Source organism: Typopeltis vanoorti, chromosome 18 (genome assembly GCF_054136105.1).
Source record: "Typopeltis vanoorti isolate ZY-2024b chromosome 18, IOZ_Tvanoo_1.0, whole genome shotgun sequence".
Lineage (NCBI taxonomy): Eukaryota > Metazoa > Arthropoda > Arachnida > Uropygi > Thelyphonidae > Typopeltis > Typopeltis vanoorti.
The window spans coordinates 25,617,799-25,635,234 of NC_143566.1; the positions used below are offsets into that span (position 1 = coordinate 25,617,799).

Here is a 17,436-nt window from a genome sequence, read left to right on the forward strand (position 1 = left end):
GAAGCAGTTATATACTTGAAAGTTTAAATATACAATATTTTATATAAGTAACTTCTATCCAGTAAGAGAAAATGTGAAAAAAATATGTGATTGTGACTGTTTTTATATAATAAATTAAAATCTGTTTCCTCTTGCCATTAACAGTTATAGGTTTATCAGATTTTAAACTGAAAGTATTAAAAAAAAAGTTCAGTTAGCATGTTTTTGCCAAGCAAAAGAATGTGACTTTTTAGCAATTAGCTGCTGCACAGCTAATGTTTAGATTGCTGAAACAATTATACTATGAAACACTCAAGGTTTAGTGGTGTCTCCTCAATCAGTTTTTCAACTATTGTCAAAAAAATGGTCTATTTACAGAGAGCATGTACTAGTAGTATTTATTTGGTAAGATATGCTGCTGATGTCATTTTATTTAGATACTGAAATACAGAAAAGTTACTAGCTCTGCTAATAGTATATGAAAATACTATTAGTGTAGCTTTGAATATTTTCTTTCACAAATCCTATTTTTTTTTTTCATTTAATTTTTTCCCATTTATTAAGCCTTAAGTGAGACCATGTTGATTTGAAATATTCTATCTATGATTTCTTGTCTTATTATAGGTATCCTCTAACTAACTACACGTTTGGTACTAAAGAAGCACTATATGAGAAAGACAGTTCTGTTCCTGCCCGGTTTCGTCGTATGAGGGAAGAATTTGATAAAGTAGGCATGAGGAGGTCTGCTGAAGGTGTATTACTTGTACACGAACATGGTTTGCCACATGTCTTACTACTTCAGCTGGGAACAACATTTTTTAAGCTGTAAGTATTACGTTATGCCTTAATTCTTGAACAGTTTATTTGCTTGACAGAACATAGCTCATCTAATGAGCTACAGCAGACTGCTAAAGATTATGAACATAACTACTAGAAAGATAGTACAGTGAGATATTATATAATAAGAAAGTTTACGTAAAGGAACGTGTTATATTAATATTTATTTAAAAAAGAAATTTGCTTTTCTTGAGAGTAAAGCAAACCCAAAGAAATTAGTTGTAAACTAAAAGCATTCAGAAATAAATTCTGATTTATTGTTAGAATTTTAATAATTATACTAAATTTCTTTATTAAGTACCTTGGCTTTCTGGTTTTTCTGTTATCATGAAGGAAAAATCCTCCCAGGTCATATGAGAGTGGTCATTTTGGGTTTTGGCATGTTAATCAATGTTTGATTTGGATGTCCAAAAATCAAATCCGTCCTGGTTAGCTGAGTGGTCAGTGTATTCGCTCTCCAGCCAAAAAGGCTGCAGTTCAAATCCTGCTGTGGGCATGGATGTTTGTGATTGTCTGTGAAAATACTAGTGGTGGCTGTCAGCAGTAGATGGCGTTGGTGTAGATTATGCTGTTCACTGTAGTTGGTGGATTGAGTGGTGGAGACTGAGAGCTGTAGAGTAGGTGTCCTCCCTCAATGAGTCTTTGGACTCCTTGAAGATGTCACATAATAATAATATGATATTTTTTCTGAGCCTCAAAGAGAGAAATTTAGCATAGAGCAGTATCTGGCAAAGCTGAAAGATGTAGTCATGATCTGCTTTTGTAACCTAGAAATTGCTAATTGCTTTTCTTCTCAACAGATGCTACACTATCCGATCAAAAAATAGCTGAACACCTCATCCCAACTCTCACTCTAATATGAAAAGCATTACTATGGAATTGATAATAATAATTAGTTATTTTTGTAATCCCCGTAGATGTCCTAGTGACTAGGACAAAATATAGGAAGTATTCAATTCTTTTTAATCCTTTCTGAGTGTTGTAAAAAATCCATTAAACCTCCAACATTATGTCTTCACAGCACTTAAGCCTCTATACACGAATACTATGGAATTGGTTCATCCTTTGCTGCTATAACAGCTTCCAGTCTTCTGGGAGTGCTTTTCCCTAGATTTTGGTGTGTTGCTATGGTAATTCCGTTCCATACTCCTAGAACAGCATTCAGTCAGGTCAGTCGCTGATGTCAGGTGATTTGGCCTGGCTCATAATGAGTATTCCAATTCATCTCTCAGGTTTTCACTGGGGTTGAAATCAGGGCTCTGTGTAGGCCAGTCAATTTATTCAGCATCCATCTTATCAAACCATTCCCGCACAGACTTTGCTGTGTAGATGTGGGCATTATCATGTCAATACAGAAAGAGCCTTTACCAAACTTTTGCCATACAGTTGGAAGCACAGAATTGTTCATAATGTCATTATAGGCTGCATCTTTAAGGTTCACCATTATTGAAACTAGGTGACCCAGCCCAAACCATGAAAAACTAACCCAGACTATGACACCTTCATTCAACTTCACAGTTGGGTACAACACATTCTGGCAGGTAGCATTCTTCTGGCATCTACCAAACTCAGACTTGTCCAGTGAATTGCTAGATGGTGAAGTTTAATTCCTCATCCCAGAGAATGCATTTCCACTGCTCCAGAGTCCATTGGTCAACTGTTTTTTGCATCATGTTCTTCAGCACTAATCAGTAATTTTTTGTAGTTTTATTTTGTAATTTTATGTAGCCTATCCGGTTACGATTGTGCTGTATTGCTCTTAGATATTTCGACTTCACACTACAGGTGATCAAAGTAGCTGCAACAGGGCTGACATTTCCCAAACCGAGTTGCTGCAAAGGTGGCATTCTACAATAGTGCCACATTGAAAGTCGCCGAGCTCTTCATTTGAGTGTTTTCAGTTGATCATTTGACTCTAAATGTTTGTCTGTGAATATTTTAAGACTGGGTGCTTCTGTTTATACCTACGTAAGCCATGGTTGTGATGTATGTGTGTATATTTGGGTTTTCAATTCCGTTGTGCGAGGCCAGATTTCTGTGGTTTGATAAGATGGATATGGTCTTGATATTCCTATGGACAGATCTACTGTATGTCTATAGTAAGACAATTTACAGGAACACGGAACCTCGTACATGTCAGATAGCATCAGAGGTGACAGTTTGTCTTTAGGAGAAGGTAACAAGTTATAGATATGGTTGATTGGTTTGTAGGTAGCAGCAAGTTTGTATTTCTTCATAATTTTTGAAAGACCTTTGGAGATGCCTTTAACATAAGGTATGGGAATCCTACGGGGTGTGTTTTTGTCTAGGTCGATGTGTAGGGAAGTGACTGATTAGTTGTTTTAGGATTGCATCCATTTAGTATGGCTGTATTTTTGATCATTTCCAATTCTCAGTTTAGAGATTCTTCAAGGAACAGAATCTGTGTGCTCTGGTTATTAATGATTTAATGATGGCAAATTTTTGAGATGGATGATGAGCAGAAGAATTGTGAATGTAGCGACCTGAAAATGTCGGCTTGCAATAGACATAAATGGAGATGGAACCATCTTCTTTTCTTTGGATGTGTAAATCCAGAAAGGAGATACCCTGTGGAGATTCTTTTTCTAGCTTGAATTTGATGTGAGGATGAGGAAGGTTTATTTCATCTAGAAACAGGCGTAAACTTTACAAGAATAACATTCCACTCAGACCCATCATGGATTCTATTAGCATCCCGACTTACAAATTATCAAGATTTTTATCTGACCTTCTTCGTCCTCTCATAGGCCACTCAGCCTCATCGATTAAAAATTTCACAGATTCACACAAAAATAAAAGACATTCAACTGTTGGAAACTGACATGCTAATTAGCTTAGACATTGTCTTCCTCTTCAGTAATATTCCCCATAAAGAAACGATAGACTTGTTAACTCAAAAATTTCCATCTGATATTGTTGAATTATTCAAATTTGTTATTACGTCTGGATACTTCACTTGGAAAGAGAAAATTTACAACCAAGAGGAATGAAGAGTGATGGGGTCTCCCTTATCACCAACTTAGCCAACCTGTTTCTAGAATACCTTGAAGAAAAAATGCTCACATTTAAACCCAAACCAAAAATTTGGCTGCAATATGCTGATGACATCTTTGCTGTCTGGGGTCATTCTGAACAAAAACTACACCTGTTTCTAGATAAAATAAACCTTCTTCATCCTCGCATCAAATTCACACTAGAAAAAGAATCTCCACAGGGTATCTCCTTTCTGGATTTACACATCCAAAGAAAAGAAGATGGTTCCATCTCCACTTCTGTCTATCGCAAGCCGACATTTTCAGGTTGCTACATTCATAATTCTTCTGCTTATTATCCATCTCAAAAATTTGTCATCATTAAATCATTAGTAACCAGAGCACACAGATTCTGCTCCTCTGAAGAATCTCTAAACCAAGAATTGAAAATGATCAAAAATACAGCCATACTAAATGGATACAATCCTAAAACAACTCAAAAAATCATCAGTCACTTCCCTACACATCAACCTAGATAAGAACACACCCTTAGGATTCCCATACCTTATGTCAAAGGCATCTCCGAACGTCTTTCAGAAATTATGAAGAAATACAAACTTGTTGCTACCTACAAACCAATCAACCAGATCTATAACTTGTTACCTTCTCCTAAAGACAAACTCTCACCTCTGATGCTACCTGGCATGTACGAGGTTCCATGTTTCTGTAAATTATCTTACTATTGTCAGATAGGTAGATCTGTCCAAAGGAACATCAAGACCATATCCGTCTTATCAAACCATAGAAATCTGGTCTTGCACAACACGGAGTTGAAAACCCATTGCAAAAAGACCAAACTTCTACATAGATCTTTATATAAATATGAATGTTTATATATATAAAGAAAGTGTTGAAGCCCTACTTCACAGACCCAAATGTGAACCGTAATTACCTTCTTGCTATCCCTAAAGTATGGGAAATTGTTATACAAAATTGTGTAAAATAATTTTTATATATGTTATCTTATTTTAATGTAATCTATTTTATTCTCCAGATATATTTTAATTTAATTCTATAACACACTACTGCACGCATACCGGGATTCCATTGTAATCATGCTAACTGTATGTTATGTATGTTATTCCTAGTATCGTTTGAATTAACTGTACTGATGATGTCCTGTGATACTTAGGATGAAATATTTACTCATTAAAACTTATTACTATGGTTACATGTATTTGTTTAGCATGAATGCTCCACAGGTTTCGTTGTGCAATAAATATTAGGCTTGACATAGCCAACATGCTCTCACAGGATAAACCTCCTTCAAGCAACCTGCTCAACAGAATATAAAGCCCTTATGCATCTCAGAAATAACAAAAAAAATAATAATCCTGAAAGCGACAAGGGCAATGCTATTGTCATTCTAAACTATCCTATCCCATTTATCTGTTGTCTCCTATCTAGGAGGTTGAATGCCATGTGTGACTCATTATTGACTATGAGCATAATGACGTGTGGTGAAGATCCTATCTCTTCCACATATTGTCGTAAGTATTAATGTTTGTAAATCAGTGTGTTCACGGGTCCAGTTTGTCTGTCCTGAGGGACGAAAACCCCTAGTTTCCGGGTGATAAAATCCTCTACCTACATATGAGACTGGCTAACTCACCTTTAGTCTAAAGAGACCAGATAAAGGTTTTTCAAAGGCTCCGTAGTTCAGTCAGACTGAACTGTTATGTCTTATTTTTTCTATTATCTTTTATATATCGATGCTCTATATTTAATTATATCATTTCTTACTTCAATCGCTACTATCAAAATCCTATTTGCTGTGCCATTTGTTGCGTACCCTTTTCTTTCATTATTATTGCGTTTTACTATCTATATAATTTTGTATGTTCCACTACTCACTCATACACAGTTATTTCCCTTTTATCCTTTTGTAAAATGTTTCTAATAAGTCTAGCAAATCAGCTATCATCCTTCTATCCTTAAACCAACTAAAATTCAGGCCGTTCTTAAGTTTAGTCACGTGTAATTCTTTCACTCATAAGGGCTTTGTCTAAGTATGGGACAAGGCCTTAAAATATACCCTCTGAGACAGTCCACCTGTTAAATATTGACGAATTTATATTTTGCTGCGCCAGCCAATATATAGGATAGATGAAACTCTTATCCAAGGTGGCTCTCTCAGAGTAATACACAGTAATAAACTTTCTAACACTAATTCAACTATTTTCAATTCACTTTGTCTTTGCATGCAGTCATGGTCTGAAAAATCAACTTATATTCATATATCTCTCCCGTTAGGTTCAATAGTAATTTTATGAGTGGCTATTTGAATTCATAAGACAGGCTAGATTCAGGCGAATGCTATAAAACATATTTATTTAAGTTTAAAAGATATACATGAGTAAATTAAAGTACATGGTTAACATAATCACTTTCCTAGTAAAATTCTGACATCATTACTAACACAAGAATACATGCATAATAACTGGATCCCTAGAGTATTTCTATAACATATCTCACAATATATCTCAGTTATCTAAGACACAGATCCCTTCTGGGTTACATTCTTCAAAACAGGGACAGGTCACTGCCAAATTGGGATAATCTCTAAAGTTCTCTACAGCATGTCCATACACAAATTAACCTATAGAGTTCTCACAAATCTTTAAGAGGAATTCAGATACTTTAACATTTTTATGTTACCGTCCCGTGGAATGACTTTCTGTTCTATCCTCAGCCTTGTCTGGACATTAAGGCACCTTTGTTCTGTGATTCTCCGCGTCACTTACAATAACAGCACGCCCTGGTTCCCCGAGTCGATAAGACGATGTGCCACTCTGGACTTTCTCTGGTACCGCGGACACGCATCTGGATTACCGGTCACTCGATATGGCATAGCTACTCTGTTATGAAGAGATAACTAACCTTTCCTTGCTAACATCGATAGGCCTCGCACGACTTCTACTGCCGACCCAGAAACTTCACGTTGGCAGTGAGTGCTGGCCGACGTCCATGAGCGCAGGAAACAGGAACCAAAAAGCCTCATGTGGGGGGGAGCTTGACCCTTATATTCTTCCCTCTTTTTCTCGGAGATTCTCGCGCTTTGCGATGTCCAGCCAACACACTCACGTGGTCTTACGTCACGGCGTCCAGCCTTCTCCGCTATCGCACATGCGCAGACGCTCTTCCGAGAATGCGTTCTCGCTTCGTTTTCCGTGTAATTTCCCTTTCCCTTAGGCCATACACTATTCTAGATGGCTAAAGTGTGACCCTTGGACCTTGGCTTACATTCAACTTGCATTCATACAATACAAAAAAATGGGATATTCTAATTAAATTATAATCTTATATAAATTTCTCTATTTGACTCTGTACAAATAGGTTAAGTCTCATATTTCTTATGCTAACATTTCTTCGGTTTTGCCTTAAAATTATAATGTACAATTTTAATTCCTTGCCAAAGCACAACATTCTCTGCCTACAATTAAAGATAGTTGTTCCTGAATAGAATAAATCTTTTGTCCCAATTTTTTGATTATTCAGGACACAACATAGGTCCCTCCCATCTAAGAAAAAATTTTACTTCTGTAAAATTCTTTTACATCTTTCCTCCTCCAGTTCTCTAGGATTAACCTCCTTGCATTTCTTAGGTCTAGCCTTTATAATATGTTCAGGTGAGGTATGTTCTACAGCTTTCTTGACTTCCGTATACTTGCAATCTGTGTGGCCATGATTGCCTTGCCCCATTTGAGTCTCATGTCTGACACCTCTTTGTCGTTTGAGGGAAATTGTTGGGTTTCATTTCTCATCATTGTGGTTAACTGCCCATGTCACTATGCCTCTTTCATTCTCACCTTCACAAGTAACCCTTTGATCCGTGAGCAATATTTCGTCTATCTGATCAACCATGTCAGGATCCTTTGAACAGATAGTCTCATCTGATTTGGCTATGTTACATGTAACATACTTGGGGCCGCTCTCAGAATATTTTCCCTTGCCCGTTCTCTGGGATTTCCACTTCATCGGAGCACCTCTTACTCATGGCTTGTGACCCTTCTTTTCTTTGTTTTTCTGCAATTCTCTTTCTTCCTAGGAAGCTTATTTCCTTTCTATGGTAATCACACACAAACTTATATTTTGTCAAGAAGTCATCTCCTGGTATCAACTTTGGATGTGGGGGAGAATTTCATGGTAATACCAGGAATTGATGCCAAGCATACACACCAAACTCAGGTAATCTGGCTTTTACTCTTACAGATTCCTTCACGCGAACAACCACAGGGGATATTCCAACTAGATTAATGGGTCTCTTTAGATATTTTACCTTATCCTGTGCATGGGGGTTCCCCATGCACAGGATAAGGTAAAATATAAAATAAGGTTCCAGCTTCCTCAGAAGGCTCTCTGAGATGAAAGAGACTTGGGAACCGGTATCCACCAAAGTTCTAAATCTCCTATTGCAAATTCTTCCTTCTACATAGATTCCAGGGAATTGTCCCTGACCTTTTTGATTTCTTTTCCCTGTATCTCTGGTGCAGATGTGAGATCTATACTCTTTCTGATAGTCTCCTTTCAGATTCCCTTGTCTGGCATAACATTTTCGTGCAATATGTCCCAGTTTGTTACACTTGTAGCACCTTGGGATTTCTCTGTGATTACTCCTGTCATATTCTCTGCCCAACAACAAAGGAGCATTTGTAGTTTCTCAAGTGGATAACTCTGCCAACCTTTGCATCATGGAGTTTATCTTGTCTAGTACTGGCTTTTGTAACATCTCTACTCTATTTTTCTGTGGATTAGCTCAGTTGTTCTCTCATCCTTAGTTATACAATTTTCCTGGGTTCTTGCAGAGTTTGTCATCAGTTGGCCAAGCACTGCTTCGAGGCATCCATCATGGATTGATGTAGTTTTTCCACCTCTTGTTTAACCAACTGGCGAACTTCGCTTAGGGTGGGATTGTTAACAGTAACCTGGCAAACTGATTCTGCTCTATTCTCCTCATTTTCTTTCTGTGCTTTCAGTCTCTCCTTCTTTTCCTAACATTCCTTTACAATACTAGGGTCCCTATTGCTATCTCTTTTTTCTTTAATCATGTTTAGGGATCCAGCATTGACTGTGGGACATATGTTTCGAAGCAGTTGTTCCTTTTCTTTTACTGCTTCATAACACTCTTTCAGGTTGGATATCCCTCTTCTAAAAGCTGTTTCTCTCAATTCCCTTTTTAGACCCATTCTAAAGTGCTGGTAGACAGCCCAATCCAAGTGGTGTTTGTCTTCACTTGAGATGTTCAAGGAGTTCGAGAAAGTCAGTATTCTGTCATGGAAGTCAGATACTCTCTCTATCTCCCTGTGCCATCTTTTGGAGCTTCCATAGGTCGGGCCTTACATTCTTAACCTTAGAAAATTGTGAGAGTAGAATCTCTTTAAACCTATTATAATCAAGTGTTTCTTTCAGGGTCGGGGATGAGTAGAAATATGTCTTGGAATATGAGTAGAAATATGCCTTCCCCACTAATTTGCTGTGTAGCAATACAAGTAGCTGGAAATCACTCCAGTGGCCAATCTTTCTTAGTTCTTCAATATATTCGAAGAAGGCAACCACATCATCGGTGTCTTCCCCAGAGAATTGTGGGAATACCTGCTGTGGATTTATGGTTCTAAAGAATTCTTCGTCATTCATGTTAGAACTTGTAGGTAGAGACATGTTTGTATCTTGGCTTACAATAATATATTACAGCAATATTCAAATTTTCTAATTTTCCCTATCTTTTCCTGACCGCCTGATACGAATTCAAAGACCTACTCACTGTGATTGATCGATTTACTAATTTTCCAGGATCCAATCACATCCTGTCGAATGCGTCATTTGTTACATTTTACATTATGCTATCTATCTGAATAAATCCTACCGTCTGCGCCATTTGTTATGTTGTTTTTTTCTATTATATCGTTGCTCTATATTTTATTATGTCCTTTCTTACTTCGATCTCTTCTATCAAAATTCTACCGGCTGCGCCATTTGTTATGTCTTATGGGATATTCTAATTAAATTATAATCTTATATAAATTTCTCTATTTGACTCTGTATAAATAGGTTAAGTCTCATATTTCTTACATTTCTAACATTTCTTCGGTTTTGCCTTAAAGTTATAATGTATAATTTTAATTCCTTGCCAAAGCACAACATTCTCTGCCTACAATTAAAGATAGTTGTTCCTGAATAGAATAAATCTTTTGTCCCAATTTTTTGATTATTCAGGACACAACAGAACTATGGAGGCTCATTCTAAACTATATAGATTATAATAAAAAAAAATGACCATCCATCTTAAAGACCAGTCCACCTATCACCAACTAAATTATGACCCCACCTACACACAGATCACAACCATCTATAGACTCATAAAAAATGTAACTTGCTGGCCAGTAGATGTGATCAACAAACTAAAACCTTACAATCCCAGACCTCCCCCCCCCCACTCCGATATTTATGGACTTCCAAAAATCCATAAAAAGAGGGTGTATCACTACTCCCAACTGTAGATGATATAGACTCACCCACTTACAAACTGCCCAACATGCCAAAGTGCTTTCACAAACTACTGGCAATACCTCATCAAGTATATACAACTCAGCCCATTTTAAGTCCAGTATACAAGCCTTCACATCCTCAACACTGATGTAGTGGTCTGTTTTGATATCTCCTCCTTATTCACAAATGGCCCATTTAAGGACACCCATATTTAAGCAGAATTCCCTTCCAATATCTTAGCCCTGTTTCAGTTCATGAACTCAGGCAATTTTGTTTGGCAAGGAAAATTAAAAATAAATAAAGTGAATCGCCATGGGCTCCCCCCGGCTAACTTTTTCATGGAGACATTCGAAAAAAAAAATGTCTTAAATTCCCCTCCTCTCCTCCCATTCAAATCCACTATTTGGCTACTCTGGTCTTGACTTGAAAAAATCCATATATAAAGATTCCTTTTGATGATGCGAATACAATTCAGATTTTTTCTTTCTTCTGGTTGTGCCACAGAAGCACTTTGCATCTTATAACTTAAAATTATTATTAAAAAAAAGCACATAATGTTCAGTATATTTCTTAAATGGTATATTTTCATTCAGGTCAATTAGTGGACTTCAGTGGGATATTTTATATTTAGTTAATCACATCCTGGAGATTGGTGATGTGCTTACAGTAGAACTTGAACTGAATATTGAAAAGGCTTCTCATTTTTTAATCTAATTTGAAGTATGATAGTACATTAATAAAAGATTGCTTGCCTTTTGAAGCCAAATGCTATAATAATTTAGCATTTTTGCACAATAGCAAGTCTAAGTACATAAAGTTTTGTTTATTAAATGCAATGCAATTATATATATAAATATATGAATGTCTGTTGCAGACCTGGTGGAGAATTGGAACCTACAGAAGATGAGGTGGAAGGTCTCAAAAGATTGATGACAGAGGTAAGTATATGATTATATGTATGGTATGTAAATTACACAAAAGGGAGATTTGACAATTAGTATTACTAAATGAACATTTACCTTTTAGATTTTAGGTCGTCAAGATGGTGTGCAGCAAGAAGATTGGATTGTTGAAGATACTGTTGGAAATTGGTGGAGACCAAATTTTGAACCACCACAGGTAAGATTTGTACTGTGTAATGGATATTATCATAAATGAAATGATATGTAAACCAAGCCTTGTGGCATAGAAACTCACTTTTATTTATAATTAAGTTGTTTGCATGTAGTGCTCTGAAGATGAAAAAGTTTCCTCGACAAAAAAGTTCATTGATCTGTAGTTAAGATCTGAGACTTCATCTCATGCAATGATAAATCTCCTATGAGTTTTCAATTTTTTAACTTATGAAAGTAAATTTCCTCTGGAGTCATTAATTCCCTGTGATGTTATAGAGGGTATTCTCTCATCAGATTTTCCTATTAATGCAGGTTCCTTTGGCCTCTTATCTTATCCATTTTTTTCCCCCACATTAATCTCAAACCCTGTCTGCAGTTTTGCTGATATTAGTTTTCTCTATTCTTCCTACACAAACAACAAACTTTGTAGCGTTCAAATATCGTAAGCTTCGAGATCATATATATATGCGTGCCCTAAACTCTTAATCTCCCATTCATTGGGGTGATGACAACCTAGTGTCACCTTAATTGCTTCTAAAAGACAATTTTGTCTTTTCTCACAAATAATACCTTAATTCTTCTCCTTTATCTTTGATAAATGCTTGTTTCAGCAGTTAAGATCCAGTTTCTCTTCTTGGACGGACTCTCTCTCTCTCTCTCTCTCTAGCTTGAGAAAAAGTTCTGTGCTCTGGAGCAGAGTTTCCAGACTATTTACAAAAGAAAAAAAATATAAATATATATATAATCAATCAAAATAGGGAGAAAAAATCCTTATCCCACCCATGATATGAATGTACCATAGCAGCTCTTTCTTTCAAGGTTACACAGTAGTCAGCATTCATTGTGTAGGATTTACGGAGACAAAAACACACGTTCGAGCAATTACTTTATTTATAATTAAGCAAATAACACCCAACGTTTTGACCTCTATATTGCAGTCATCATCAGGAAAACAGTACATATGAGCCAGACACAAGCTACATGACACTCTACAAAAGTAAGCCAAATATAACTACTTTGTTAATGTTTCATTTATTCTAGCCTGACCTTTTGTAAAAATAAATAATAAAAAAATAATATATTAAAAATATATCAATGAATAAAAGTAATAAAAAATCCTTTGCTTTTAATACATGATAAATATAACATACCAATGTTTAAAAAAAATTACATTAGAACTACATCAAATAGTCCTGTTGTCTTTAGGTTTTCTTGTGTTGAGATTCTGTCGTCATGTTCTGGATGCTATATGGGTTACAGTGTTCCATCATTCTTATTGAAATTAGAATGATGAATTGGCATCTCACACGCTTCCTTAAATTTTCTTTCAAACCAGGTTTTCATGTGGTGTAGGGACTTGGTACCTTTTTTAGTTAATTCTGTGACGGGTGGCAAGATCAGGAAGTGGACCTTAAAACAACAGAACTGTAGAAATGCATTTGATGTAGTTCCACTATAAGTTTTTTTTTGTTTTTCACAGATAAGTACAGGTGTATTTTATGATTATTTTTTCAATAACTAAAAAATTTAAAGGAAGTTTTAAACAAAATGTCTCTCTTAGTATGTATCGACTGACCTTCATTAGGATCTCATCTGATTGATGGCATGATCGCGTTCCAGCAGTGTTAAAAGTTTTTATTCAAATTAAAAAGTTTAAATTCAAATAATTTAAATCATGTAATCAAAACACTGCTAAATTTTGGAATCATTTGTATCTTAATATACATGTTTCATAGTGTTTATGTCACAAGTTGTGATGTATGTACATGTTATATGCACAAAGTTTGGTTTTCTTTGCTACAGACATCAAAACAAACAGACGAGCAAAAAAAATGAAATTATCCTCTTGACATGGAGCTTCATGTATAGCTAAAAATAAATGTAGAATCAAATTTCACCAAAGTAACTTCTTCTCAACAGAAACAATATGATTTGTCTCATTAAACATTTTTTTTTTTATTACTGAAAAGTTGAATATCTTTGTTTGTATACCAGATTCGTATACTACATACTAAAATGTATATAATAGTTAAAAAAAAAAAAAAAAAGTTTCACATATTTGTAATTTAAAATAACACAATTAAAAATTAATACCATTATAATTCTTGTTGGAATGAAATATAATTTCTCCCAAATTGCTTTTGCTAGAGGGGGTGAGAAGTATGACAATGTTATTAAAATTCTACTTGGATACTGAACGAACGAGGATGGGCTGGCAATTTCGGATTTAGCCGACCAAATTGTATTCTTATTGGTTAAACCAAAATAAAAAATGATGGTACAAGATGACAAAATTTCATGCCGGCTGGGGCGTCGCCCGGTTAAACAAGGCCCCCGTTGTTTTCGCCAGGGCGAACAGCGAAAAGTCAGCTACTGGAACAAATCTGAAAACACACCCCAACTCAACATCACCAGAGCTAAAGAATAGTACTATCAACATAAGAAGCCTGAATGGCAAATAAATGTAGCTAGCTGAGGAATTAGATAAGTACCAGATCGACATAATAGGGGTGACTGAAACAAAAAGACAAAAACTGGTGAGATCTTTCTGAGCAATAAATACAAAATGTTATATTCAGGAAATGACAATCAAGGAAAAGAAGGAGTAGCCATATTATTCAACACAAAATACGAGGCTAATCTTCTTGAATGGCAGGCAGTCTCAAGTAGAGTAATGTGGGCAAATATGAGAATGGAGAACTGGACAATGAGACTTATTTGTGCCTTGAGAAGCAGTTCAGAAGAATTGTGGAAGAACAAGCTGGATTCAGGCCAAATAGAGGCTGTTAGGATCAGATCTTCACTTTACGACAAATAGTCAAGAAAGCATGGGAATATAACAAAGATCTGTATTTAAGTTTTGTCGATTTGGAAAAGGTATATGACAAGGTGTCAAGAGAGAAGCTATTCAATACGCTACAGTTAAATGGTGTCAATGGGACATTATATCAAGCAATACTTAGTCTTTATTTGAGTTGTAAGTCAGCAGTTAGAATTGAAGGAAGTACAGGAAGATGGTTTAATGTTAAATCTGGTGTGAGACAAGGATGTACATTATCCCCTCTGTTATTCATTATCTATATGGATCACATTATGAAGGAAAGTGGTATTAAACATGATATCAGAATCGGAGATATTAATGTCAGCTCTTTGCTTTATGCAGATGATGTTATACTTCTAAATAAATCTGCTACAAGTTTGCAAGATTCCCTGACTAAATTGAATAACTGTTGTAATAGATATGGTATGAAGGTCAGCATTAAAAAGACAAAGACAATGGAAATAGGTAGAATTGTTGAAAATGTCAACTGCATTGTGAACAGGGAACTGTGGAACAAGTAAAACATTTCAGCTACTTAGGTACGATTTTTAGTGAAGATGGTAAATTAAATATGGAAATAGACAACAGAATCAACAAAGCTGGTATGGTAGGAAGTCAATTGAATAATTTCATATGGAATAAGAGAGAAATTAGTCGAAACACTAAATTAGCTGTATACAAGACAGTGTTCAAACCAGTTTTAACTTACGGATCTGAGAGCTGGGTCAGAAGTAAAACACTTGACCAAAGACTAGAGAATGCAGATATGAGGGTCCTAAGAAAGATTAGAGGTGTGAACAGATGGCATCAATGGCAATATCATATTAAAAACAAGGGTATTAGGAAAGAACTTGACATTGTGAGCATCCATTAATGCGTTAGCAGAGCTAATCTCAGTCTGGTATGGTCACTTAAACATAATGGGCGAGGAAAGATTAGCAAAATAAGTGTTCTCTCCCAGGTTGGCAGGAAAACGACCCAGAGGAAGACCAAGATATAGGTGGATTGATACGGTACAAAGTACCTTAGACGATAGAAATATAAGAATGGATAATGTCTTGACAAGTAACAGACTGATTTGGAGGAAAATTGTAGATAGGAAGTTAGTAATGATGTAATTTTTTCATATAGTACTATCATATCCTGTACACCCCTTCAGGGTACATGGCAGGAATTTGATGATGATGATAAAAGGGGTATGTGAGTAATGAAAGTTTGGGAAATGCTGTTGTATAGATATTATCTCTTTAAAATTTTTCATTTTACTTCTCTAAATAAATATTAATTTTTATGGCTATCTTGCCTATTTTTCTTTAGGAGTACCCTTTTATGATGTCACTGGCTTTTTATTCAATTTTTTAGGCATTACTGATGTTTTAAAGATATAGGTATATGAAGAATATAAGGAATGATGAGAGATTTTCGTTGATATCAAATGAGCTACAGAGGCTGATGTAGGTTTGGCATTCTCTAACATCAAATGTAATATCTGAAGAATGTATATACTACCCTTTTCATGAAAGGAATCATGAAAAATATAGTTCATTGTGTTCTATAGGTTTTCAGATAAACTTTTAGTGGGTGGGAGTCACATAAAAAAAGATTATGCCCAGCAGTAGTCTGAGCCTAGCTTAGTAGTTAACCCCTGCTCTGTAATTAACTTTCTGACATCACCAACCATGAGATGCTATTAAAAATACAATAATATGCTGGGATAGGAAAAAATCACACACACACACACACACACACACACAAATCAAAAACACTACAAATTCATACAAAAATTATTTCTCATATCTACTTCATTACATGAATGTAAATTCATGGCCTTCACACCACCAAAGGATGTATGCTACCACTAGGATGCATCTAAATTAGATCTGTTATTTCTCAGAGAACTATATTTTTCACGATTCCTTTCATGAAAAGAGTGGTGTATATATACATTCTTCAGATATTACATTTGATGTTAGAGAATGCAATCTATATCAGCCTCTGTAGCTCATTTGATATCAACAATGCCCTTTGGTTGGGAAGACCTGGTTCAAATCTCATCTAGAATGTGAAAAACATTTATCAGAGCTTATCATCTGAATGTGAGTTAGCTGGTGTCATATGGAGGTGGCAGGGTTTTTCTTCCTGGAAACTCAGGATTTTCATTCCATAAAACATGCTGGCTTTAAGAACACACAATTAGCAGATACAATACTCTGGCTTCATAGACTGAGTTGCTTCAACCATAAATCTTAAACAACCAACTAGCCAAACCTAAAGTCTCTCTTTATCTGATCTGCTTTGGCTTGTATAAGCTGTCATATTTATCTCTCATCATTACTTGACAGCATTGAAGCAACATGTTTGCTTCAATTCTTGACATTGAAGCAACCCCCCCAGAAAAAAAATGAAATTCAACCATCAAAAAGAAGTTGGAATGAAAGAAGTAGTGGAGAAGCAGGTTTGGTGTGGGTGTGAAGTTGGGCTATTTTTAAAAGCATATTGGGTGGCTGCTGGTTATGCATTAACAGGTTTAGTGAAAATTAAGGAAAGATAAATACAAGTTCATGGAGTAGCACCCTTGGAATAGAAGCATTTATAGAAGAATTCAAAACAGATTATCTGATGAAGTGAGTCTGAGTTGGGTTCATTGATCAGCCAGACATTACTCCTCTGTGGTGCATAATGGATTCTATTTCTGCTGAATAACATCCATGGAAGTATTTGTAGGCAGTGCAGAAACAAACAGTAGCTGAAAAAGAATCTGTGAGAAAGGAGTTATTAATGAAATGAACGGCTCTCTTCTGAATAGCATAAAGAATTTTTAGAGTGGTTTAAGGTGCTCCACCCCAAATGTGAGAGCAATATTCCCAAATTGAGCAGGTTTAAGATTTGTACAGAGTAAGAACTAGACAGATGAAAACTAAAGTCTTGAGAAAAAAAGAGGATGCCAAATTTTCTTGAATCTGAAGTTATGGGAGTGGATCAATTATACCAGGTAAGGCTGAGAGCAAGTCATTCCAAGAAGAGAGAGAGAGAGATCTAATCTTGACTGCTAAGCTAAGGTAAGGGAAGAAGAACCAAGGTCTTTTTTTGTGAGAAAAAAAAAAAAAGACAACTGTGTTTTTGGAAGCATTGGCGTGACTAGATT

General features: G+C 35.7%; 1 protein-coding gene across 3 annotated transcripts in view; it reads left to right on the top strand.

Annotated features, from left to right (window-relative positions):
- The window catches only part of LOC150096555 (cleavage and polyadenylation specificity factor subunit 5-like), a 181,255-nt gene that overhangs the window by 31,216 nt on the left and 132,603 nt on the right, over window positions 1-17,436 (top strand). For all 3 annotated transcript variants that reach the window (XR_016549787.1, XM_090407939.1, XM_090407938.1), the window contains exons 2-4: window positions 604-804; window positions 11,230-11,293; window positions 11,382-11,474. Coding sequence is in view for 2 of the 3 variants with exons in the window: in XM_090407939.1 (XP_090264065.1) it covers window positions 604-804; window positions 11,230-11,293; window positions 11,382-11,474 (358 nt within the window). In the remaining variant the exon portion in view is untranslated. The remainder of the gene's footprint in view (window positions 1-603; window positions 805-11,229; window positions 11,294-11,381; window positions 11,475-17,436) is intronic.